At 47.7% G+C, this 27,146-nt stretch overlaps 1 protein-coding gene and 1 long non-coding RNA gene across 5 annotated transcripts in view; one reads left to right on the top strand and one right to left on the bottom strand.

Annotated features, from left to right (window-relative positions):
- On the bottom strand, positions 1 to 27,146 carry LOC139050111 (uncharacterized). Its single transcript, XR_011508792.1, has 3 exons — positions 26,916 to 27,146; positions 5,653 to 5,894; positions 1 to 102 (listed from the first exon to the last, which is right to left on the bottom strand). It is a non-coding gene; the product is annotated as an uncharacterized lncRNA (long non-coding RNA).
- The window catches only part of LOC139050110 (uncharacterized), a 28,984-nt gene continuing 11,830 nt past the window's right edge, over positions 9,993 to 27,146 (top strand). For 2 of the 4 annotated variants that reach the window (XM_070526326.1, XM_070526323.1), the window contains exons 1-5: positions 9,993 to 10,288; positions 16,067 to 16,617; positions 21,155 to 21,436; positions 24,385 to 24,633; positions 26,721 to 26,951. In XM_070526326.1, coding sequence (XP_070382427.1) covers positions 10,111 to 10,288; positions 16,067 to 16,617; positions 21,155 to 21,436; positions 24,385 to 24,633; positions 26,721 to 26,951 — 1,491 coding nt within the window. In that variant the 5' untranslated portion in view covers positions 9,993 to 10,110. The remainder of the gene's footprint in view (positions 10,289 to 16,066; positions 16,618 to 21,154; positions 21,437 to 24,384; positions 24,634 to 26,720; positions 26,952 to 27,146) is intronic. The other 2 variants (XM_070526324.1, XM_070526325.1) reach the window with 2 other exon arrangements.

The following is a 27,146-nucleotide window of genomic DNA, read 5'->3' as shown; positions in this document are numbered from 1 at the left end:
GGAGCCAAAACCGAAGGTTCCCGAAGATCAAGTCGGTGGCTCCGTCCATGATGAGACCAGGAGATCAAGTCCTGCCGCAACGTCGTGGGCCCTCTGGACAGCCTGGAGTTGAATGTGGAGATAGCTGCCCTTGAGAGTATAACATTTTTAGGCATATATCTTTCTTCATCACTACAATGGAATGGCTGGGTAACTTTTGTAATCCATGCCCAGTGGCTATGGTGTTAGGCTGCTGAGCACGAGGTCGCGGGATCGAATCCCGGCCACGGCGGCCGCATTTCGATGGGGGCGAAATGCGAAAACACCCGTGTACTTAGATTTAGGTGCACGTTAAAGAACCCCAGGCGGTCAAAATTTCCGGAGTCCCCTACTACGGCGTGCCTCATGATCAGAAAGTGGTTTTGGCACGTAAAACCCCATATATTATTATTAACTTTTGTAATCCAAAAGCTAAGTCACATACATGGTGTAATAAATCGAAACCAAAAACGTTTTCTCTGCTTTAGTAGAAGTGCTACTATATGACATATTATCTGCTTCGCATAATAATTCTTGTCACCTCGTATGGGGCACTGTGGTGATACGAACATACACAACTTGTTTTTACTGCATAACATGAAAATACATGTCACCTGTAACGTCTCGTGAGATAAACGCACTGGACATTCGTTTGGGAAGTTTGAAATTACCAGAATGCATGAAATCTTACAGAAATTTTACTGAAAATTTTCACAAATTTTACAACTATGTCAGCAAAACTGACATGCTTAATAATTATGGCTTCTGCTATTAATAAATACACATAATTTCAGCTTACTCCTTTCGTGCGTTATTGGGTACATTTTTTGTTTGTTTCTCGAAGCAAGCGCTTCTGTTTTAATACGTCAACTTTTTTCTATCCCGTGATTAGCTGTGTATTACGGCAAATTGCATGACCTTGTAAATGTTGTAATTATTATTTTTGTTTTAAAATTGTGGAGTATGTTGTGTCTATCTTGCGTGTTGAAAATTTATGTGTTTTTTTTTCTTTTTTCCTGGAAGCCGCGTGGCAGCTCCGCGCTGTCGTGTCTTGTAACCGCAGGGGACAGCGCATTTTTGTAGCTGCATTTGCAACTTCCTCTGTCTGCCTCTTCTAACCAGTTGTAAATAATATTTCCAAGCTGCGGAATAAGGCTGAAGGCCCAGGCTGCGAAAATTATGTTTATTATTTATTTACAAATACTGCTATTTCATTTAGAGACATAGCAACGGTTGATTACACAACTCATGAACCAAAAAATGTGAACCATGTCAAAATGTCGCACATTGTATTTTTTTTTTTTGCAGCGAAGGTGTCTATGGCTAGGATTCCAGGATTTTCCCGTGGCGCAACGTTGACCGAAAATGATGATGGGCCCATCCCGGTGGCGGTGCCCGGCAGACCAATCGCTCATACCCCCATAATGCAGAGGCTACAAGCACTCAGCAAAGTGCCGAGAACAGTGCATACATTCTTCGGAATCACGCACACAACATACAGAATAGCATTCGTTTCAATAAACGACAAGCTCAACACAAGCATCCAAACCGCATAATTGAAGGCGCTCCTGATAAGAAGGAGATCCCGACACACGTTTCCCGGTAAAGATTACTGTTGCAAGCTGCCGCGGCGACGGCAGCTTGCGACGTGGTGAGTGACGTCCATAGTCTTTCGTATGTAAAATACCCCGTCTAGCAGCTGATTTCAATGTTGTTGCAGCACCGCTATGGGCCGCGGCGTGTTGTGAAGATTACCACTACTCGCATTGCTCTAAAATAGCATTACTACCATTATCCTAAAGCCGTAAAGCATTGCATACCCTCTTAAGCAGTTGTCTGGAGATTCAGTTGTCTGGACAGTCTGGACATTCACTTTGGCAGGGCCCGAAGGGCGAGTCCATGTTTTCTCGTTTTTTTGTTTTTGTTTTTTTTAGAATGCCTTGTCAGTAAATTTTTGACGCTGTCTTCATTTGCAGTGACATGTTCTAAAGGAGTGGGAAGTGGAAAGTGAGTCGATACTGGATTGTAAGCGAGTGAAAAAAATTCAGTGCCCTTCCGCTCGGTGAAGAAGGATGACCAGCGAAGTTGCGAGTGTGGGCCGCGAACTGCCATTCCAACATGGGTCAGGCCGGCATTGCACCATTTGCGGGATCGCCCCTCGCATGAAAAATTCTTGGTCTATGTTCACGGAGACGAGATCCCCCAGAACCTAGGCATAAACAACTTCGCTGTCAAAAAAAAAAAAACACTAGGCGTGAGCCTTCCGGCTTTTGACGTCTCTGTTCACTCACGGGGGTAGGCTCCGCAACGTTCGGGAACCCGGCGTTACCCCGCATTCTGTCGAACGTTCCTCCATCCAGCACTCCACTTAGACTCGCAAAACTGAATGGCAGCGCCATCCCTCTACATAAATGGTCACTGCACACAACTGACATTCCACGAAACTCATAAAGAAGCGTAGCGTATTCTTCAGTCGATGGTCGGCGCTGTGTTCGATTCGGTGCAGTGGAGGAAGAACTTCGCAGTCGAGGATCGTTTGACAATACGGGAGCAGTAAGACCTGCACGCCGAGGCCCGCTCAATAATCATCGTTGCACGTTTCTTTTCTGTTCCGTTGGAGAGTTCCCTAGGGCCTTTCGTACACCCGGAGCTCAGAAACTCACGAGGAGCGTCTAAACGCATTGCGGAGTCTACAACCGCCCAAAGCTTACCTAGCCCATATGGATTCATCGTGACGGAAGGTAAGGCGTGCGGACACGCACACAGGAGAAGGGAACAAGACAACACAAACGCCGTGTTTGGGTCGTCTGGTTTCTCTTCTCTTGTGTCCATGTCTGCATACCTCACCTTCTGTCGCGGAGTCTACACCCCCTCCCCACCGGAGGTTCCTTAACATGTGTCCAAATGTAAGTATACGAAGTATTTGTGAATTCCCCTCCCACCGAAATGGCGGCCGCTAATGCTGGGATGCGAATCCCCGACCTAGTGCTTAGCAGCGAAACCACGGCCACTGAACGATCGCGCCAGGTCTTCATAGGGTTCATAAGAAAAGTGCGGAACCAGAGGAAAGCTGAGCGCCTTCGGCGCCTGTTTTTACTGCTCCGTTGGCGCGTACGGATTGCGGTGCGGACATAGCGCGGTCTCGGTCTTGTCAGCCAGCGGGTGCCGTAAGGAGAAACGACCCGTCTTTATATTACGGCCGGCTCATTATTTGCACTAGATTAGACGCCCGTAATGTCCTTGCTAACATCACTGAGCTGCTGCGGCCGGGATTGCTACCGCGGCTGCGAGACCAGGACGGCCGTTTGCTCATTCTTTTGGCGATAAACGCGTACGCGAAAGCTTGTAAAAAAATGAATATATGCGTTTTATCAGTCAGTGAAAAGGGCTAATGTAAGGAAAAACGCAGGAAGTCTCACATTCAATTCACATTGGATTCAAGAGTTTACAATTCCGAATTGTTGAATATTCTTATTGTATTCAAATAAAAGGAATAGCAACACGTGCAAGACCCTTGACTTTTCGCATATATATTTTCACGTGGTAGTGACGGTGAAGAAGGCAGCAAAACTCTGATTAACGAAACTAGCGTTTTATTGGGAGAACTTGTGCCCTCAAGAACTTGTACACTTGTACAAAAAACTTGTACACTCAAAGAACAATGATAGCGGCGAACACACTTGGCGATCGCCGAAAATCTGATCAGCGGGTCAAGCGTGTTGGCATTTATACATCAGTCGTCGAATGTTGCAGAGTAATCGCTGGGACCCACGTGTCTTCCACAAAGTTTTACCTTATACGCGTCGCGCATACATGCAATCAGACTACAAAAGGTTCGGTCCCAGACCACAGATTGAACCACCGACAACATTCCAGAAACTTCCTATACATGCAGGCGCGTCCTGCGCTGTGCGATAACATTTGTAAGGCGGTGAAACATGGTTGCCCGAAAAGACAAAGAAGTGCACGCGCCAATATTGATGCAAGCTAGGCCTAATCAGAATGATTTTGCTGCAGGAGAGCCGTGGCTTGTGCGCAGAGACGCCACTTTCGGAGCAAACACACGGGCTGATAACTTCTGCTCACTAAATTCCAGACATTCCTCAAGAATGCCTCGCCTTTATGTAATTAGGCAGCCTATCAACGAACGTTGCTTACCTAAATATTTGCATAGCGGTTGTACATATGCTTATCGTATATTTGTCTTTGTGCTCTTAAACTCTAATCTATTACCAATTACGTTGGTAGAAACTTTCCTTTCACATCTGTTACTACAGCTATTTTGTGCCTTTTTGCGGCTGCAGAAAAGTTGGAGAGTTCATAGAAAAGTGAAACAATCAAAAAGCTGTCGGCCTCTTGCTTTTCGTTTCGGTCTTCGAGATTACTAAAAGTTGCGAACGTTTTCTGTGTTATTCGCACAAATAGTTGTAAACTTGATAAAGCATTTTTAATGCGAGAACATTATACGTCCCATTACGCTAAAATTTGTCGCTGTGACCCAAATATGGCAGCAAAAATGGTCGCCGCCGCAAAGAGCGAAAACACGTCAAAAGATGCTCGAACCGCCGCCACACTTAACAGGGAGGTTGCTGTAAACGAAGTAAAACACGGCTTTCCGGGGTGCCAAACGTCCACGCATCCACGACCCCACGGCGGCGCCATGGTTCTGGTGGACTAAACGTGTGCCTAGTGCTTGCGTCATTGCACACGTCACGTTTATGAACTTCTGGCTGGCAAGCGAGTGCGTTGGGCCCCTTGGCGCGTTTTGATTTGGCCTTAGCGAGGCGTAGTTAAAGCGCAGGCGTGAGCTTGCGCGTACGAGGAACGCGCAGAAAAAAATCTCACCAAAGCGACTATAAGGCTTTCGCATTCCCACATGGACGGCATTGTTGGCGTGCCCTTAGTCGCCATTGTCTTCACAGAAATCAGGAAATCCTCAAGTGTGTCTGACGAATTTTTTTGTTAAATCTTTCTTTTAAACTTCCAAGTTGTGTGCAACTAGAAGAAAACGCAAAATGTTGGCACAAGAAATTTGTCCTTTGGAGTCGGCACATTTACACACTCCCTTCCTCTCTCATAGCTGCTTTCGCTATGAAGCCAAGGTAAAAGGATAGACAGTTGGGCGAGTTGGTACGGTAACATGATTTTGGCTTCTAGCGCGAAGTGAAACACGGACACAGAAAGGAGCAGACAGGACGAGCGCTAACTCTCAACTACGTTTCTCAACTTCGTTTCAATAAAAATTTAGTTGAGAGTTAGCGCTCGTCCTGTCTGCTCCTTTCTGTGTCGGTGTTTCACTTCGCGCTAGAAGCCAAAATCATGAAGCCAAGGTACCCAGAAGTGGGCCCTGATACACAGCCTACCTGCCCCTGTAAAAGTCCCAACATTGGTATTCAATTTGGCGAAGCTGCTACAATCCATTCGCTGGAGGATTACTTCTCACGTTGAAGGACTAGGCTAAAGCTTTACTCCACACAGGCTTCGATGGCTCACGGGGACGTTTGTGCTGACACGAGGAAATAGCTGGCCTACAATCGCAGTGTCTTTTAGGAGATCAATTGGCCAGAATGGAATGGTTTTAAAAAAGGCCACAGGTTGACTGCGGCGTTTTAGCTGCACAGGTGTTTGGCCTACCTCGCGCGTAGCCTCCAAAGGTAGCTGCTCAGGGTTGCGACGCCGTCCATGTCCCTGTTGCTCTCAGCCTTGATGGAGTTCAGTATTACCAACACACGGCAGCGTCTCACGCAGGTGGGTGTGCAGCGTACAGCCCAACACGTCGAGAGCTGTTCTCGGGAGAAGCTACTGCGCCACACTCGAGTACCTGGCGAATCATGGTCACTCCAGCTTCTGATCCACGCATACTAGGCTATCCGGAACTGCGTTGACAACACATGACAATAATTAACACAGCTTTTGAAAGGCACTTTCGTTAAGCAAACAAGTTAGAGAACGCTGCAGCTCGTCCAACCAAACGCTTCCTCCTTTATTCTTAGGAAGCAGCGCCTTTCCAATAAAAAACCATCAAACAAATGAATGGCCTTAGCCATTCAGGAAAGAAGGATGCTATATTCTGGCTGCTCTATTGTTGTTCTGCTCAATTGTTGGGCATTCTTACGGTGCAAATGAGCTAAGAAATGATGAAGTGCGGAAGGTACGTAGTAATATTCGTTGTTCAAATGAAGCTGCCGTGTATTAACACCTAGCCTAATTTAACCTAACTTATCCTTACATCCATGTTAGGATAAGGTGTTAGCTGCGGCGGTGACGTAGATGTAGAGCAGCTGCCTCACGTGCAAGAGGACCGTGTTTCGAATCCCACTGCAGCGCAATTTTCCACCGGATTAAAAAAAAATAAAAATCCGCGTGCTGATAAAATTACATGAAGCCGGTGATCAGAAGCGGTAACGCACTCCCTCATCAGAACAACATTGGACACCCTGGCGATATACTTGGCCACAACCTCCTATATGAATACAGCAATCAAACCCCGGCCCTCAGTCCGTAGCAGCTGCGAAGCAAGTGACCACGGCGGCGTTCAGGCCTGTTACGCAGCAGAGGGCACTGAGACTCTCTGGGTCCGGACAGGCCGCCATTGGAATCTGAACCTGGCCACATTTATGCTAGAACGTTATCTAGTGAGGCGAGTCTAGCAGTGCTATTGGAGAAATTAGGGAGCAGTAAATGGGATATAATAGGGCTCAGTAAGGTTAGGAGGACAAAAGAAGCATGTACTAAAAAGTGGGCACGTCCTGTGCTACCGGGGCTTAGCGGAAAGACGAGAACTAGGAGTCGGACTCCTGATTAATAAGAATGTAGCTGGTAACATACAGAAACTCTATAGCATTAACGAGAGGGTGGCAGGTCTTGTTCGGAAACTTAAAGGAGGTACAAATTGAGGGTCGTACAGGTCTACGCCCCTACACCCAGTCATGATAACTACGAGGTCGAAAGCTTGTATGAAGATGTGGAATCGGCGATGGGTAAAGTAAAAACAAAATACACTATACTGATGGGTGACTTCATTGCCAGGGTAGGCAAGAAGCAGGCTGGACTCAAGTCACTGGGGGAATATGGCATAGGCTCTAGGAATAGCAGAGGAGAGTTATTAGTAGAGTTTGCAGAACAGAATAATATGCGGATAATTAATACCTTCTTCCGCAAGCCGGACAGCCGAAAGTGGACGAGGAGGCATCACCGTTGTCCTTCATAAAGAAAGCAACAAAATCCCACTAAAGAAAGGCATCAGGCAGGAAGATACGATGTCTCCAATGCTATAAACAGCGTGGTTACAGGAGGTATTCAGAGGCCTGGATTGGGAAGAATTGGGATAAGAGTTAACGGAGAATACCTTAGTAACTTGAGATTCGCTGATAATATTGCTTTGCTTAGTAACTCAGGGGACCAAGTGCAATGCATGCCCACTGACCTGAAAGGCAAAGCAGGAAGAGTGAGTCTAAAAACTAATCTGCAGAAAACTAAAGTAATGTTTACCAGTGTCGGAAGAGAACAGCAGTTTACGATAGGTAGCGAGGCAACGGAAGTGGTAAGGGAATACATGTACTTGGGGCAGGTAGTAACCGCGTATCCGGATCATAATACTGAAATAATCAGAAGAATAAGAATGGGTTGAAGGCGCATTTCCAGGCACTCGCAGATCATGAACAGCAGGTTGCCATTATCACTCAAGAGAAAAGTGTATAACTGTTGTGTCTTACCAGTACTCACGTACGGAGCCGAAACCTGGAGGCTTACGAAAAGGGTTCTACTTAAATTGAGGACGACGCAACGAGCTATGGAAAGAAGATTGATTGGTGTAACGTAAAGGGGTAAGAAAAGAGCAGATTGGGTTAGGGAACACCCGCGAATTAGTGACATCTTTGTTGAAACCAGGAAAAAGATATGGGCATGGGCAGGGCATGTAATGAGGAGGGAAGATAACCGATGGTCAGTAAGGGTTACGGACTGGACTCCAAGGAAAGGGAAGCGTAACAAGGGGCGGCAGAAAGTTAGGAGGACGGATGACATTAAGAAGTTCGCAGGGGCTACATGGCCACAATAAGCACATGACCGGGGTGGTTAGAGAAGTATGCTAGAGGCCTTTGCCCTGCAGTGGGCGTAGCCAGGCTGATGATGATAAAAGAATATGTTGTCTCTGTCTTGGCAAAGGCATCGATTAAGCCGTCTCATGCCGTTTTTGTTCTTTTAAAACAATGTGCGGTGCTGTGATACCACCACTCCTCTCCTTGAACAAACCAAACACTATGCCTCCATCTCTTAAGGCGCCGTTTCCTTGTTTCATTACTATGATTGTCATGGGGCACAATATAACTTTAAGGAGCTGTTTCTAATTTACAATCTCCTCAGTTAAATGGGCGTCTAGTTGCAAATGGCATTACATTCACGTGTAAAATAATGTTAATCAGTTGCTCTATTTCTTTTTTACCATGCTGACCCCTCACAATAATTATCCTCCTGAGCCCGGCAGTGCATTTTGCGTGACGGACTTGTTCTATATTTAAAAATTATGCTATTTTGGCTGTCAAAAACCATAACGCCACATTTTTTTTTATTTATTAGTGTTTCGAATAGGAGTGTGCTGGCTCCCCAGGGGCCAAGGAAAAGATTGACAGTAGAGAAGCCTGGGAGGCCTTGCTCCAGAGCGAGCCTGAAGATGACCAGCGTCGAGCAATCCGCCTGGCCGTTGAGGCCGTGAAGACTCACCATCCTCAACGCGCGGGGACTGCTTCGTCCAACTCCGCCCCCCCCCCCTACCTACGTGTATGTTAAGAGGCGGGCATCCCAGCTCACTGGAATAGTAAGGTTTTCAATCAATCAATCAATTGGTCACGAATCCGCTGGTGAAAAACGTATCCATTTTTTCCCAAAGAAATAAAGTGAAATGAAATAAGTATCTGGCATATGTGAGTGAAAATGTCTACTGTTAGAATATGAATGATTAAATATCTAAATGATGAGCAAAACCAGAACAAGGTGAAAGCACCTTTCAACTTGTTCTCGTTTTGCTCATCGTCTTGAATTTCCATCTCCCGACTTCCCTCTGTTTCCTCAAATGTCTAAATGTTACAGTAAAAATTATGTGAGCATAAGAAGGTAAATGATCAATTTTCACCTGCAATTCTTCTTGTCTAGCGCGAAAATAGCAGAGGGCTTCACAAACTTTCCTGTGGCTTTAACTCAGTACGGTAGCCCCAAAGGAAAGAATTACCGGAAGAATGAAATTCAAGCCATAGTTTTGGAAAGGTTCTTCTAAAAATATTTTCCTTCCAGTAATGAACCGGCGACATGTAAAAAAGAAGTGTTGCAGAGATTCACTCTCATTGCATAAAGGACTCAGAGTAGATATAGCCAGACCAGACCTGAGGAGGTAAAAGTTCAGTGGGGGTCTCGGTTCCGTTGCCTCGCAATGGTTGCTTCAATTTTTATTGCGTAAGCATTTTTGGGCGAGTAACCCGGCAAACTCTGTCGACCCCATAAAGCCATATATCTGCAAAATAAATGCAGAATTGGTCAAACTAACACATGCAGTCGTTATAGTGTCGTAAAAGTAGATGATTGGTAGCGTTAGAAAAAACAAAGCGAAAGAAGGTACTTCTGAACGGGATTTGAACCCTAGACAACAGCGTGGCAGGCAGATGTCTGTGGGAGCAACAGAAAAAAATATGGTTACGTCGCCGTTGCGGCGTGAAGGTCGTAACAAAAAAAGGAAAAAAAAAGAAGTTAAATGTAATGGCTATATTAGTGTAATCGTAGATGATTGATAGTGGTTTGCAGATATGCTTGAGCTAGCTAAATAATTAAGCAATAGCGAAGTACTTAGCAGCCGAGCCGAAGCGTGTTTATACATTAGAAGAGAATGCTCAGAATTTCTGCAGCATTAATTTTTCCAGTCGTGGGTACGTGCCACGTTTCGTCGTCGTTATCAGCAGCAGCAGCAAGGCGCGAGGAGACGAGCCATCAGGGTCGCCATTTTGAGGCAGAGACAACACCGTTTGTCGCCGCCAGCTCTTCGCGCTCCCCGAAAGCAGCGAGTGGACGCAACGCTACGACTGAATAATTATTGGGCACGCAGTCATGGAGCGGCGCAGGCGCAGGAGTTCGTCCAAGTCTTCAAGCAGCAGCCGGCGGACGTCGCGGTCCAGCACGGGCAGCGAGCAGTCCAACCGCTCCCGGTCCAAGAGCCGCTCCAACTCCACCGGCGAAGCCCCGCCGGCCGAGCCGGTCCAAGCCGCTCCTGCCGACTCTGCCACAGGTCAGTGGTAAAAACTAAGGGCACGTCTGGAAGTAATGCGTCATGGATGACACCAGACTAACTGGACAGTGTACTGCGTGAGGGCGGAAAAATTTTTATTGGGGCGTCGGTACACGGCCGACCGACGGCGAGGGATAGGAGGTACAACTAGATGAAGCAATTGAAAGTTGGACAAGTTGGTCGTTATTCATCTTCGAATAACTTTTTTTAGCACCAAGCAAGGACGAAGCCGACAGAGAAACACACACGGACTGCGTTGTTGGCGTTCCCTTAGTCGCCATTGTCTGGCACTGAAAATTTCTCCGAGGTACGACTAGAATATATGGTGTCTACCATCCAAAGCTGTACTGCCTGTCCCTGCTTATGCTGTATTTAATACGTAGCGAAGCCCTTTGTGAGGGTGAAGCCACCTTTATATTGACCGCCACCACCTAAAGAAGCCTCCCGTATCTTTGGAGTTATTAGGTCATTATCCTCACGAGCCTGTTTATGCCCACTGCAAGACGAAGGCCTTTCCCAGTGACCTCCAATTACCCCTGTCTTGCGCTAGATGACGTCATTTCATGCTAGTGAATTTCGTGACTTCATCAGACCTCCGCAGCGTGCGCCTCCCTTCAATTGGCACCCATTCTGTAACTCTATAGTAGTCCGCCGCTTACGTAATGCGGAGGACAGATATGGACTGTTCAGTTTCATTTCTCCATCTAAATGCCAACAAGACTACCACCTGCTTCCGTTTTCTCTCTAAACCGGAGCGCTATCTTCCTGCCCCTTAACGTTACGCCTATAATTTTTTTCCGTTCCATGGCTCGTTGCCTCATGCTCGATTCAGCAGGCCCTAGGGCAAAATTTCGTTATACCCATCAAGTTGCAGGGCACCGCGTAGGTTTTACCGCCATAAGTTTTGAAATCGACGGATCATTATAGGAGCTAGGATAAACTAAAATTATGCGTTGCCATGGTGCCTGGAGGCGTGATTCACTACCAAGTCAGGCGCTCTCTTCCTGTGCCTACTTCTTGCGCGGTGTACTCCCAAGGGCTGCATTCTACGTTCTCCGCTGGATAATTTACCAAGATCACGTGATATAATCGGCGACATTGCCTGCAGTGCGTCTTACGAAGCAGCAATTGTGCGTGTGACCTCGATTCGCCTGCCTTAAACCAGAGGAGGCGTGCATCGAAGCACCTTACTTTTGTTGAAAATGGGACTCCCTCCACTAAGAGGGCGCGCAGGATTCCGTTGGAAATTTAAGCTGCTTTCAAATCGCGCAGCCGTTTCATATTTTGCAGAGACTATTGCCACCACGTGATCTGCGATCGCCATACTTGTATTTTGCAATACCCAAACCTGTTGCGGACCTCTTTAACTACTACTCGAGTTTCGTTGTTAAGATCCAAGTTTCTGCCCCTCGGGCTACTACAGATAGAATGCAATGATTGTAAATTAGGCTAGTGGTCATAACCTGATATTGCCTGGTCTACGCGCTCCTACGTATTCTTATTCTGATGTAAATTTTGTCCTCAGTGTCAGGATCCCACGTGATTAATTAGGCTAGATGTACGCACACTTGTGCAGGTTCTACAGACTGACTGCCAAACAAATTCTCGTTCTCTCGTCAGTCTGTTGAACACTGCCTTGACTTTTTTGTGTATTATTCTTCGACCCTATTTTTACACTTTTTCTCCTAAGGTCCTCAGTCATGTGTTGCAAGTCATCTCCAGCGTTGCTGCAAGATAGCGTCATCTGCAATCCGCAGGTTGCTGATATTGGCGCAACTATATTGCCACGGGTATGCGCCAGTGGGGACGAGGTTGAAGTTGCGCGAGTTTTCAGGTTAAGCGTGGAGACGAATAAGAGAGTTGTTGGTTTTTCTTCGATGACTGATAAAGTGTATTTGTTGAGGGTGTCGCTCCGCGTCCTCGTCGATCCCACGTAGTTATACTGGTGGAGGCGAGGGGGATTCTTTACGCTTGGCACTTGTTCATGGAATCGGCGATCGAGCCCGGAATCGCCATCGCGCATCGAAATGCCGGTGTACCGGTTCATTCGTAACCTCCTAGGCCTAGCCCCCGAGTCCAGCCTCCTGCAAGAAACTTCGAGAAATCGCCTGCCTCCTACGACTGTCATGGCCACCGCAGCTCCATCGCAAGCAACACTGAGGAATCCTATGGTTCCGGAGAGCTTACATTGTGACGCCTTTGAAGACGTCTAAGATTGGCAGGACCAGTTCGGGCGTGTCGCCAAGTACAACCATAAGACCAGCTCGGAGGACAAGCAATCGAGTGTTCTATCTCTAAATGAAGGACAATGCTCTTGCGTGGTACATCAACAGGGAGAATAGCTTTGCCACATGGGACGACTTACGCACGCGGCTGCTATATACATTTACAAACATCGTCAGGAGGGAAAATGCGCAGCGTCTTTTCGAAATCCGTGTTCAAAAACCCTATGATAGCGTTGCTATGTTATCAGAAGACATGGTCCATCTTTTCCGTGTAGGGCAGACTCTTACAGGTCAGAGGAAAGAAAGCTGTGGTATCTCTTGCCGGAAGTAAAAGAGCAACTGTTCGCCGGCCTTGTGAGAACTCCACCTACAACAGTGGCGAAGTTCACAAAAAAAGCTACAACCATTGAACGGGCCCTACAGCAACGGTACCACCAGCAATTGTCATTAGCTAATAGTCAGTAACTCGGCGGCGAGCACTTTCGTACCGGCTGAGAGTAACGACGTGCCTCTGAGTGAAGTTGTCCGAGAGTTTGTGCGAGAGGAGCTTCGGCAGCTCGGATTTGTTATGGCGCCTACGGAACCGGTGCCAGTGTTACCTTTTGTAGCTGATATGGTCCGGGAACAGGTCCAGCAGGTTCTTTCATCGCCAGACTGTGGTAACGTACCGCGGCGCCTTACTTATGCGGACGCTGTTCACCGTCCAATCAATGCAACCTCGACGCCGTTGACACCCGCAACTTGAACATCACCTACGCTACAACCAGAGTCGATATCGTCCCCCCCGTCGACCCTACCGACCCCGCCGATCATGCCAGCACAACCAATGCCGTATCTCACACATGCGCAAGCCACTCCTCGGCTCCATGAAGAGTTGCCGCCGAACTATCAGCGTCGGAAAACCAAAGCCGACCACTGGGCACTTGGGCTATACTCGCGCATTGGCGCGGATTCGGAAGAATTACTACTGGCCAAGATTTACTGCTGTCATTAAACGTTACGTTCAGACATGTCTGGATCGCCAGCGTCGCAAACAGCGATCCGTCAAGTCAGCCAGCCTACTGCACCCTGTTCAATTACCGGCCACACCACTTGGACAAATAGGCATGACATTCCTGGATCCCTTCCCAACATACACTACCGGCAGTAGGTGGATAATCGTCGCCACGGATTATCTAACTAGATATGCTGCGACAGGTGATCTACAACGGGCAACGGCATATGAAGCGCCACAATATTTTTCTCGAGTCCACCGTTTTAAGGCATGGCGCTCCCGCAGTAGTCGTCGCGGACAGAGGAACTGCGTTCATGGCCAAGTTTTGGGATATGGTTCTACGTCTAAGTGATACCGCCCACCGCAAGATAACGGCCTATCAACCCCAAGCAAACGGACTTACGGAACGACTCAATAGGAAACTGGCTGATTTGATAAGCACGTACGTAGCCTACGCGTACAATACGGCTCGTCAAAAGACCACTCGCAAGACACTCTCCAGTCCCGTATAAGGCCGTGAGGTTACAACATTAGACGAAACTCTCCCTCATGATTTTGATGACAGCGAGACGGGTGCTGAAGAGATCCCACAACGAGTAGAAGCAGCTAGGCAGCTTGCGCGTCTGCGAATCCACGAACAACAGGACTGTGACAAAAGACGCTACTATCTTCGGCACAGACCCGTAACATTCAACATCGGAGAAAAGGTGTAGGTTAGGACATCTTTTCGTCAGCGTGGGTTCTCTGAAAAGCACCTGCACAGATACTTCGGACCCTACATAGTTCTAAGACGCATCAGTGACGCCAGCTAATAAGTCGTTCCAGACGGCTCTCACTGTTCAAAGCGCCAACGGCATTTACCCGAGGTCGTTTGCGTGCGTCGTATGAAGCCGCACTATGAAGACTGACAAGACTGCGCAGTGTTTTTATTGCTGATTTCGAAGCCTTTATCGTCGGGACGATATTTTTTTCTAACGGAGGAGCAATGGCAAGACTGTATTGTCATGAATATGTGCCATTGGGGACGAGATTGAAGTAGCGCGGGTTGTTAGGTTAAGCGCGGAGACGAAGAAGAGATCTTGTTGGTTTTTCTTTGACGACTGATAAAGTGTATTTGCTGGAGGTGCTGCTGCGCATCCTCGTTGATCCCGTGTCGTTATAATACATTCGCCTCTGATCCTCATTCCTGATTCTTCGCAGTCTAATAACTTGGCAATACTAGCTGTGAGGATCAAAGGCCAATGTTTTATATATTAGCGCTTAGTGAAAAACTAAGGTCAGAACTATTAACCTTATGGCCACTATGTTATACAATGTTTGAGTAGCGCATTTCAAAGCATAACCTTGAATTGCTCACAGTGCTACATTTTTTTTTATTAACTTGCATCTCACGGCGGCAGCACTTCGATGGGGGCGAAATGCGAAAACACTCGTGTACTTAGATTAAGCGCATCTTAAGGAACCCCAGGTGGTCGAAATTTCCGGAGTCCTCCACCACGGCGTGCCTCATAATCAGAAAGTGGTTTTGGCACGTAAAACCCCGTAATGTGATTTTAACTTTGCATCCTTTTTATCATCACGGATAAGAAAGCTGCTTTGGCGTGCAAGCGGTGGGGTGGGAAGACATTTGAGAGATCACGTGGGCGTATTTTCTAAGTACGGGGAAAAGTTACGCCAAAGGCGGAACATCGCAAAAAAAACAGTTTTGTTTTTAATTGTGCTCTACAAGCCTTGTATTGACACAGCGGCCATCAAGTAAATTAAACTTTTACGCGGATAATCATTACTAACTGCCCCAAAAGAGCACAAAAAATGTTACGGGGCTTCCTCGGGAGTTTAACAACATACAATTGGTTTCATTCAAACGAATTATTTCGCTCTCTTACGCGACACTTGAAGCAATGCTGGAGCAGGCACCTTTTTCTTTTGGCTAAACGAAAGGAAGACAACCCATTCCTGAATTAGCAATTGAATGTTTAATGGCGTTCAAAGCCTCTGCATATGAGGACTCATCCTGAAAGTTTTGTATACACAAATGGATGCTAATATCTTCATCCACATTCGTTGCTTCCCAATCTTGGCTGCGAAGATGTTTTCTTTTTTCCTTCCTGGTCCGGGCGATGGACGGAGCGCTGACAAACTTCTTACCATTTTTCTTCAAGGGTGACGGCTTCCAGCTGTCAAAAGCGAAGTGTTCGCTTACTCTCCGGAATGTGTGGGCAAACTATAGTTTATCTGATGACGAATGTCCGGCGACGTACGCTCTGGCACGTGATTCGAGGACTCGACTCCTGGATAGAGAAGCACGACTTGCGCGGGATAGTTGGCTCCGGTGCTCTACATGGATGTCCCGCCATGTTCCCGTCGGCTGCTACATAGTTCTCTGAAATCGAGTGTGCCATACGGTCGTGGTCGTGCGTGAGCTGTGGATGCTGAGGCGCTCAAAGGCAGATATTCCCCACAGTTTGCGTGCGTGCGCCCATGCGTGCGTGCCCTTTTGCTTGATGGGATTGTTAGCATGCATGATAAACACGTCCCTTCATGTCGTGCCACATGCAGCCCCTGGTCCAACGACCTCGGAGGCACGGCGCTGGGCGCCATGGCGGAGTCTCAGCGTGACGGCGGCGCCGCCGCACAGGATCGACGAGGCACAGCCCGCCCACAGGCCCAGCACAGGAGAGGTCAAGTACACCACCCGCGAGGACGCCAGGTCCAGCTTGGGAGAAAACAAGTATCCCACTGGCGACATGGCGAGGTCCGCCAGCCTGGGGGATACCAGGTACCAGACCGGCGAGATGACGAGGTCCGCCAGTCTGGCGGAAACCAGGTACCAGACTGGCGAGAGGGCGAGGTCCGCCAGCCTGGGAGAAACCAGGTACCAGACTGGCGAGAGGGCGAGGTTCGCCAGCCTGGGAGAAAGCAGGTACCTGACCAGTGAGATGGCGAGGACATCCAGCCTGGGAGAAGCCATGTACCCGACTGGCGAGACGGCGAGGTCCGCCAGCCTTGGAGAAATCAAGGGCCCGGCTAAGAAGTCCAGGTCCACAAGACGCGTGGAAGTCACGTTCTCCGTTGTCGAGGAAGAGCGCGTCGGGGAAACTTCCTCCTGGGTACGCGGCGTGTCGCTGTACCACTGGCTCGCATGTTCTATTGCATTCAACGTGGTTCCTACCAACAAAACAATTAAGCCTATCGGTTTCCTTTATTATTCTAGCATAATGCATAGTGAGTGTCCCGACTTTAGCACCCTTTTGATTATTTGAGGTAGAATGCGAGCTTTTATTGGCCAAATGGCTGTCCGCGCTTGAGTGATGTTCGACACTCGCACTAGTGGAGCTGCGTGGTCAAAACTCCCAAGGCTAGGACTTGTAAACACACGTGAATATCACAGAATGTAGAGGGGGAAGGAGAGGAGGACAACCATCGCCGAAGCACCATTCATTCATTCGTTCGTTCATTCATTCATTCATTCATTCATTCATTCATTCATTCATTGATTCATTCATTCATTCATTCATTCATTCATTCATTCATTCATTCATTCTTTCGTGTACCCGCTAATCCACTCCAGCTACAGAGAATGCAACTTGAGAAGATTTCCCATCGGCCTCTCACCGGCTACAAACGATGTTTTCTTTCACTTTCATTTATTTCCTAATTCTAAATAATTCCTCCTCTGCTTACCTTGGCTTCGTTTTCTGCTGGCTTCACACGGCTGTTACCAAATGAAAACTTATGTGGATCACGCAGTCTCGAGGAATCGATATAAAGGAACAAAGGTTTCATTGGTGCTTGAGAGGAACGCTGTTCTTGTTTAGCGACAATATTCAAGTTTCTAGCACGCGGCCAAGTTGGACGCTTTCCAGCTGCAAAGACGGAAAAAAAAAAAGAACCGGTTGCTCTGGAGAGAGCGTCTGGTATCGGAAGCGCGCTCCAGCGTGGTCAAGGCTCAACTTAAATCTCCCGGCGCTCCAGCATACCCTAGCATGTACGCGCAAAAGAATCCGCTGTGTATAGCGCGCGCTACACAACGAACCGAACCTCTTCCTGCACTGAGTGTCTGTAAATGTGCTCGTCTAACCCCGTAAACGACACGTCATAGTGATTCTGCCCGCACTGCCTGGCGATTCTGAGCACTGTCTACAGACGCCACCCATGTATGCTACGCGTTTACGACAAGTGCGCGTTCGTGTTCCGAGCCATTCGCTGTGTTCCTCGACGCTGCTGCGTTCCGCGAGGACGGGTGGAGCGGTTCGTCGCGTTTCTCGGCGCTCATCGCCGCCGCTCAAAGCTGCTCGACTTCTCGTTTACGAGCCAGCAAGCTCTCGCGTTCTAAACCCTGCTTCGCCAAGTATCGAAGGCGCTGCGGCTCCGCTTGACGCTTCTTGCCCTGAACAGATTGATCGATCGATTGATTGATTGATTGATTGATTGATTGATTGATTGATTGATTGATTGATTGATTGATTGATTGATTGATTGATTGATTGGTTGATTGATTGATTGATTGATTGATTGATTGATTGATTGATTGATTGATTGATTGATTGACGATTGATTGATTGATTGATTGATTGATTGATTGATTGATTGATTGATTGATTGATTGATTGATTGATTGATTGATTGATTGATTGATTGATTGATTGATTGATTGATTGAAACTTTTATTAGACGGGATGGCCCGTAGCCTAAGATAGGCGTAAGGGATCACGTGAAATGAAGGATGCCTGCCTCCTAAGCAAACGACAACAAAGTGTTAATCCTTTTGGTGGCATCTGCTTGTGTTGCGACCCAGTCTTCGAGCGATGCCACCTTTAGAGGTCGGGTGTACTCCCTGAGGTCGACTGTGGCAGGACCGGACCAGATCAGATGTTTGAGATTGCCGTTGGTCGCAGGTCAGTTGCGGCATTCCGCTTGTGCTCCTCTCCACTTGCTCAGAATATCCGGTGTAATAGGTGCCTTAGCTCTTGCTTTGTGGATGAGAACCTGGGCTGTTCTGGGAAGGTGATCAGTGGGAATGGGAAGACACACTGACGAGCAGTTTGCTCTAGAGAAACGAGATGGCGATTTCGGCGATTTTGGCGGCACACCTCACGTTCTCATGGCGAAAGCGCACGAACTGCGCCATTTTAGCCGCCCTAGTACAATCACCGCATATTCTGCTCGCATCGTTTGGACGAGTGGTAGTGAGCTCCGAAAATGCTCCGAAGTGCATGTCGCCATTTGCAATATCCGCCGAAATAGAGGTTTGATGAGCCGCACCTGGCGTCATGCACATCCATTCTAAACACGGGGCAATAGAAGGAGCGCAGGCAAGCAATGTACGCGTCACCACGTGATCAAACATGGCGGCGCCCACGGAATTGCCGTTGAAAGGGTTGATACGCTTCGCGAGCTCCCGTCTAACCACTGCTCTTTCCCTCCAGGGCGTGCAAAGCATTTTCGAAGCGACAGAACGCTATTTTGTTGTTCCACCGATCCTCTAAACACCTCTTGCTTATCTCGACTACTGACTGGTTGATGCTTCCGTCCACATCAAATCCAAGCGCTTCTGGAAGGTGTACGTTACCTACTGGTCTCACTGAGTGAATCGCTTCGCATTCCATTAGGGTGTGCTGAGCGGTCTCTGGATTTTTCGCTGCAGCATGCACATGCCTCATCTAGTTGCGAATGTTTGCTCCGGTATGTTTTTGTCCTTGGCCAACTAGCTGGAGCCTCAAATAGCCAGGCAATAGCGAAGAACTTCCCTTCGTGTTACTGTACAAAATTTTCCTTCCAATTTCTTTCTTCCCGTTTTTGTAGATCTGCATTGTCGTTCTTGTTTCCATTATTTGCGTCCAGTTCGCTATCTTTGTTTCTCTAACTTTCTTTCTGATGACTCCTGGTTGCCATGTGTACTTTTAGTTACCCCGTACTTGGTTGCTCGCCAGTAATCAAACGCCGGGAACTATAAGCCTCGGCGTAAGGACGTTGCCTGTGTGCAACTCGTACCATCGGCAGCGCTGCAAGTTACTTTTGGGATGGAGTAGAGTGATACCAGTTGGCGTCAAAACAGGCTCGTTGAAGAGCGGCACATAACCCAGTTCCACATGCCCAGTGACTCTAGTTGGCGTGAAGGAAGCTTATTGAAGAGCAGCACGTACCAAGTGACCCCAATTGGCGTCAGATTTGGTCATTGAAGTGTGGCGTATCGAGTGACCTAAGTTGGTCCTACGGCTGGTTTCGAACCCTCTTCCTCTCAAGAAAGCAGTCCGGCGCTCTACCATTTAGACAATCAGACCAAACCCATGTTGGCTAGAAAACGGTTAGAGAGCCAGCCCGACAGCCCCCCGAAAATGGGGGAAGTACCTTAGGAATGCTAATCATATTAAAATCGCGCGCTAAAAAGGGGCCAATTTGTTGTTTGTATGCCTGACTGACTTTACACTCTTGCGTTCACACATTGACACGCGATTCGCAAAGCGGTTCCGTCACTGTAGAGCCACGCGTGCTACGTTTACGCCAACCCGATAAACTCGGGAAGGGTCAATTTTTTGGTCGCCGAGTTCACGGAAATGCTAGCGAGTCGGTTCGAACGAACGCCTAAACGAGCGAGTTTGGACAAACCGCTTGCAAGGAAGTTTCTGCTGCCCCAAGAAACTTCGGGCCACGCGTCTTATCAGTTTACGGTGCAGGAACAAGAAACGCGTTAAGCTGTTTCGATGTACAGAATGTTTCTTTTTACATTTTGAGATAAAAGAAAGGCGCAGGTTGCTTGAAGACTTATAATTATTTTATGTACCTTATGGCAAACTCTAAATGTGGAAAGCTGTTCAAAATCTGCAGACTTCTGTTCTAATGTACTCCTGCTATTCAAGTCTTGTTTCCTTGTACTCGCTAAATATAACGGGTTACGTCAGTGAGAAAAACCGGAAGTGGTCCAAGGCCCGTGTTTGCAAACAGCGAAAGGGCATACAGCTTAACGCCTTTATAACGAGGTGTTTGCGTTCTCCGAAAATAATTCGTTATACAGGTCACTTCGTTGTAAAGATCGCGCGCCGCGCAACTCTCAATATGTCCAGGGCGTAATTTCTTTCCCTTTCGTTATTCAGGTCATTTCAACCCCCGTGGTTGCTCAGTGGATATGGTGTTGGGCTGCTGAGCACGAGGTCGCGGGATCGAATCCCGGCCACGGCGGCCGCATTTCGATGGCGGCGAAATGCGACAACATCCGTGTACTTAGATTTTGGTGCACGTTAAAGAACCCCAGGTGGTCAAAATTACCGGAGTCCCACTACGGCGTGCCTCATAATGAGAAAGTAGTTTTGGCACGTAACACCCCATAATTTAAAAAAATTCTGGTACTTTCGTTGCAGAGGCGTTCGTTGTAAAGGCGCTCTCGTCGCGCATGCGCTGCAGGCCAACCGTGCGCGCAGTTTTGTCGCACTTCGCGCGAGCTTGCATTCACTAGGTTGGAACGAAATGTAAGGATGACGCCAATTTCGAGATATGCGTTCCCATAGAAGGTGCAACAACATATATTTAGTTTCAGTTGTTAGTGGCACGAGCATCGAGGGACACTCTTGTTGCTTGTGCAGCACTTCTGGTTCGCCTCCTGAGGCGACCGAGGAGGAAATTCAAAATAAAAATTCAAATTCATCGCAGAAGCCGCTCATCCTCAAGATCGCGCTCGTCGTGGGCCTGCTCACCGTCGTACTCACAGCGATGTTCGTGCTGCTGATGCCATCGCGGCCGAGTGGGTCCGCGCCCGAGGCGACCACCAGTCCGGGGCCCTACCCTGTGTGCGAGACGGCCGACTGCGAGGCGCACGCGAAGATACTCCTGTCGACCGATCCGGCGGCCGGCAATCCGTGTGACGACTTCGGCTCTTTCGTGTGCTCGGCGTGGGAGAAGCAACTGCTGACCGTGCACTCGTTCACCGAACAGGTGCGGCGGCTTTTGCCCACGACGTTGGGCCTCTGTTTTTCTCTAAAAAAATGGCTGAAGAAAAGGCTTACCTTTGTTAAGCCTGGAAGCTTGCGGAAGCAATACCCTTGGCTGCCTCTTGGTTCGGCTGATGGTGTGGGCAGCGAGCGCCCTCTCTAGGTAGCATCGTAGCAGCGGCGCGCAAGGCTTCGCCTCCACCATCGATGCCGCGAGCTGGCGCCCCGTCTCTCGGTCTGGCGTGACGTCAAACGGTCACGTGACGCGCAGCTGTGTAAGGAGGCGCCACGACCACCGATGGGCCGGAAGTGCGAGCAGTATTGCTTTCGCAATAAAAAAACAGGAAAAGAAAAACACAATACGCTTAACGTTAAGCGAAAGGAGCACGCCGAGCACTTGATGTTCAAGCAAGCGTTGTGCTCCGACCCTGTTCGCGGTTGTAGCGCGGACTGGGATCAAGGACCGCGAGAAGGCTTGTCCTTCTTTCGTTACCTTCTCGTTTTCTTGGTCCCGGTGCGAGCCGCGATTGGCTCGTTTGGAGATGAAGAAGCTAGCGCCAACAAGCCCATATATCGTCACTGTCCCTTTTTCGTAGGACGCGCTTACGCAACTGCGCTCGACAATATGCTTCAAGAGAACTGCTTCTTCGCCCAGTTAGCGTTTGTTTAAAAGCATATTTGCCGCGAATAGAACACGCGTAAAAATAAAGAAAAGCGCATTGACGACGAAACGGTAGGCACTGATTTAGTTAGGGTGCAGACTCGCCAATAAACAGACATACACACGTGCGCTGGCTAATTGCACTACGTGACACAAGGAGCCGTCGAGAAATTGTGTTGGATTGAAATAAAACACGCGATGTGTCACTTTTACAGCTAGTGTGGTTCTTCATTATGCGGCTGTAATATAAACACACACACGAAAGAACACCATCACTTGCCTTGCCCTACTTTACCTGATGCGGTGACTCAGTGTATGTAGCGTTGCACTTCCGAGTTCGAGGCAGGCTCACTTAGGCGGGGGCTAAATGCAGGAAAACACTCGTGTACCTAAGATTTAGGTGAACCTTAGCGAAAGCCAGGTGTTCAAAATTATTCCCGACTCTTCCACTGCGATGCACCACATACAAGGATGAAAGTTTTGGCACGTTAGTACCACAGGGTATTTTTTTCTGTCCCGCCCTTCATCTCTTGATTGCTCGCGATCGTTTAAGATGATATTCTACTTCTGATTACGCGGGAAAAAGGGAGCTTGGCAAACCATGCAATTTGCTCAATCAAAAAGGTTCCTGGTGGTAAACTCTAGACTTGTCAGAGGATGCTGAAAGCAGCCAAGGGAGGGGGGGGGGGGGGAGCGCGCAAACATATGACGCAGATGACTGCCGAAATGAAAGGGCATACCTGAAGGTCGCGCTTGGAACGAAATGTAAGGATGACACCAATTTCTATGGGAACGAATTTCGAGATATTCGTTCCCATAGAAGGTGCGACAACATGCATTAGCTTCAGTTATTAGTAGCACGATCATCGAGTGTCACTGTTGTTTCTTACGCAGCACTTCCGGTTCGCCTCCTGAAACGACCGGGGAGGAAATTCTAAATAAATTAAAAAGTTAAAAGAAAAATGAGTACAGTACAAAGTTCATGGGTTTCATTATAAATACGATACCAGAGCATAAGTTTACTTACAACTTGAGTTACTGAAGTGTCTGGAATAGATATAATTAATTAGAAATCACTGAGATGACTGGGGATGAAATTCAATATAGATGTGAAAATATTTGAAAAAATAGGACGGTATGAAATTCACGGGTTACATTTTAGATGTGATATCAAAGCATAAGATTAGTTACAAGTTCAGTTACTGAAGTGTGTGAAATAGTTAGAATTAACTAGAAATCACTGATTACCGCACAACAAAGCACACAATCGAAGACTTGAGACCCGCCACGTGAGCACGACTTTGGAGAAATTCCTGGAAACCCGGTAGTAGAAATCGGGATTAATGATGTGGCGAGTGACATCACGCACAAGAATGTGGCTAATTAATTTAACCGGCTAATTGAAAAAAACAGTGGCCTCCGAGTTCGGTTCGTGCGTTGCGTTCGCCTAAACTAAACCTAACGAACACTAACGCCGAGGTGCGAGTGCCACAAAGAGACAACCAAGTCAAAGATGAGGGTCGCCTACCATATCGTTTTTTTGTGGACTTCGATGCATAAAACGACATTTCATTAAAAAATAAGGAGAACAGCAGTGTGGATATATATGTGTGGAAAAACGAGGGAAACTTCCAAAAATAAAAAAAGGGAGGAGGGGGGCTTTCACGCTAAGGTTGTTTGTAAGAGTAAATTCCAGCACATCCTATGTTGCAGGATACATGCATTAACGGGGGTAGCCATGCAGCTGTGTGCTTGTACGGACCAAGATGTGGCATATAACATATATATATATATATATATATATATATATATATATATATATATATATATATATATATATATATATATATATATATATATCTTACAAGCACAAAGCTGCATGGCTACCGCCGTTAATGCATGTATCCTGCAACAAAGGATGTGCTGGAATTTACTCTTACGAACAACCTTAGCGTGAGAGCCCCCCTCCCCCCTTTTTTGATTTTTGTATGTACCCCTCGTTTTTCTTTATTCATGGGGGTCGCCATGTTGGAAGGTTAAACATGATTTGTCTAAGTTTTGTGCTCGTCGACGCAAAATATTTAACGTTGTTGTGAAATACTCAGTGCAGCTGCGCAAACTACTTTCAAGCCCGCGAATCACACTGCAGTACTGCGCATTCGAAATTTACGCGTTACGAAACGGCAGTGCTAGCAGCCCAAGGCGGCGTTGTTTCCAACACCCCCAGAAAACCGCGTCTATGCTTTAGCGTATTTCGCCTGTGAGAAACCGGCCGTGTTGCCGAAACGTAGCTGCTCATGGCCTCGTTGATGGATTTGACTCGGATGAAGCCCGCGGGTTCCGGCGGCCACGCGACCTTGGAGGACCGGCCCGCCGAGTTCATGGCGCTCTGCGCGACCGCGCGGCCCGACCGGGACTCCGGCGGCGTTGAGGCCTTCAAGGAGTTCTTGAGCCGCGAGGTCAACTTTCTCGGAGGACGTGCAGAGCGCACCGTCACCTATGCGCAGCTGCTCGAAGCACTTGTCATCTCCAGCGGAAAGGTAGTGCGCGCACTACTAATTGCCTTTCTTTTTTGGAGGGGGGGGGGAGGTCCAAGGGGGGAGGAGAGGGGCCGACGTATCAGTCCCATTAGCTTACGAGAGGAGGCGTTATGTAGGTGGAGGTTGAAGGGGGGGGTCGACGTATCGGTCCCATTTGGCTCACGAGGGGAGGCGTTATAGAAAGTTCAGAGACAAGTTAGTTATGCAACATGCGACTTCCTTTCTTTTGTGAAAAGAATGAAAGAAAGATTTAGGGGTAAATTGGGTGCACATGTTGTAAACCCGCAAGTCTACGGAGATTCACAAACACGACAAGAAAGACATCGAAACAGAAATTCTGTATGCGATAACACCCACAAATCGCAGTGCCCTGTCATTTGGGGCCGGAGATGACTGCGCGTAGACGGTAACGTGCTGGGAGCACACGCATCCGCAACGGGATGAGGCATGCGTCTGGTGCAGCAAAAGGTTCCAGTCGCGGCTCGGCACATCGCAGTGAAATGCCAGGACATTGGTCCACCGCGACCCGTGGAAAGTGTCCACCTTCCAGAAATGCTGGGGTTCAAGGCGGATGAAGGCGTATTAACTGGCCAGCAGTCGAGGTAGGGAAGAGGCCTTACAGTGGTGCAAAAAGGCAAGGAAGATACCGGCAGAGCCGGTATTTTTACAGAGTGGGCGAGGTTTTAATGAAAACGGGGAAAGACAAAGAAGATTTAGTCAAAGTGCTAGTTTCAGGTAGGTAAAGTAAAAACTGATTTTGTCAAGCAGGCTAGGTGACGATTTGTCGCCCCGCCCCCACCTCCCCAGAAGAATTCATGTTTGCGCTACTTTCATCCTATGTAGAATTATATGTATAGGATGAAACCAGTCTTGAGGAAGAATCAACATTTGGGTGAGTAGGTACTGGTTGAACATCTTGAAGGGGCAGCGCAATAAGACGAAGACAGAAGGCAGGAACACACAGCGCTGTTCTGTGTGTTCCTGCCTTATGTCTTCCTCTAATTGCGCTGCCCCTTCAAGATGTTCAACCAGTTTTGAGGGTTTATTTCCGAAGTATGGGACGAAATACGCGGGCGTTTCAGGTACTTCTATGCTTCGAGGCATAACTGAGCGTTTTATTAAAAAGAGGTAAGGGGAACAACAGTGCATGTTTACAGTGAGTTTGATGGTGTACGTCCCTAAAGCGGTGTAATTCTGGAAATTCATACCTAGAGGATACGCTTTGCAATCTCACCGGAAACAATTCGTAAATTGCAATATGTGCATAAAGTAATTAATTAAGTAGTTCAATAGTGAAATTGTGATACTTAGTTGAATATGTGTTTGGATTTTTTGAGAAAGTAATGTCCGACTCTCCCAATAATGAAGCTCAATGACTAGAGTTATAAAAATTCCGCAGAGCTTAAAATTGACCATCCCGTAAATGTGTAAGCAATATTTGGGCAACCAAGTAGTGTCACTGGTTCCACACAAATAAGTTTCACGAAAGATTTCTAACAGCGAAAAATTTCAATGCTGCTTTCCACTCATACCAAAATACAGATATCTTAGTTGTGCACTGAAACTATAACTGTTCTAATATTGTTACCTAACTTGTTATTTCACGGGCGTTACTCAACTGTGACTTCCAGTTGGGTCCTATTGGAATCAACTGACTTATGAAGCTCCATCAAAACGAACTGGCATTTAGTTCCAATTCAACTATGCACATTTGTGCCAGCACAGATGTGCATGACTTTACTTCACTGCTGTAACTTACAAGGCCAGAAAGCCTTATCTGTATCAATCCTAAGTGACGATGAGCCTGATACATATATTTATTAGTCTATCAGCAAGCACCATCACACTGCAAACTCACTAATAGAAGTGACAACGTACATTCATGTTTGCCTGATAGGAGACTAATAAATGGTTGCACTAGACCAATATAGACTGCTCTAGGACTAAGAAATACCTCGTAGATAAATACAAGAATTAGACGAGTACAAATGCATGCTAGGCTAGCGCTGTCACGTGGGACAGAACTCACACAAGGGCTAATTCTGAGCTGCTCAATCTCCCTTTCTCCCCCCCCCCTTTCCCCCAAGTGGCTCGTCCCGCTCTGGTTCCAGTTCGACCTAATCAGGACCGGCGCGTACCCAAGCTTCATCCTCATAAAGCCGGAGCCACTGGTGTCCTTCTGGCGCCAACTCCACGGGCGGCTCAGGCTGTACAAAGACTACGTGGAGTGGTTCATCGCTGTGGTCTACGACAAAGGGGCTTCCTCGGTTCCCGCTTCTTACCTGGAGTTCTTGAGGAACAAGAGCGCGGCGGTGCAGGTGAGACCGGCCAGCGGAAGATTCGGCAACACTTGGCACAACACTAAAGGCACGCTAAAGGCAAAACATTGAAAAGAAAAGCGACAGGAAAGTTTAGCGTGGTGTTGAAGGTGTTTCAGAACGCTGGCGTGATGCGAAAACGTGGCAGCTGGCGGGCATTGCAGCTGTCGCACCTCGGTGGAACGCGGCGTTGGG

Source organism: Dermacentor albipictus, chromosome 9 (assembly GCF_038994185.2).
Source record: "Dermacentor albipictus isolate Rhodes 1998 colony chromosome 9, USDA_Dalb.pri_finalv2, whole genome shotgun sequence".
NCBI lineage: Eukaryota > Metazoa > Arthropoda > Arachnida > Ixodida > Ixodidae > Dermacentor > Dermacentor albipictus.
Note: the sequence above shows the minus strand (reverse complement) of the source record. Positions and strands in the feature narration are given on the sequence as shown.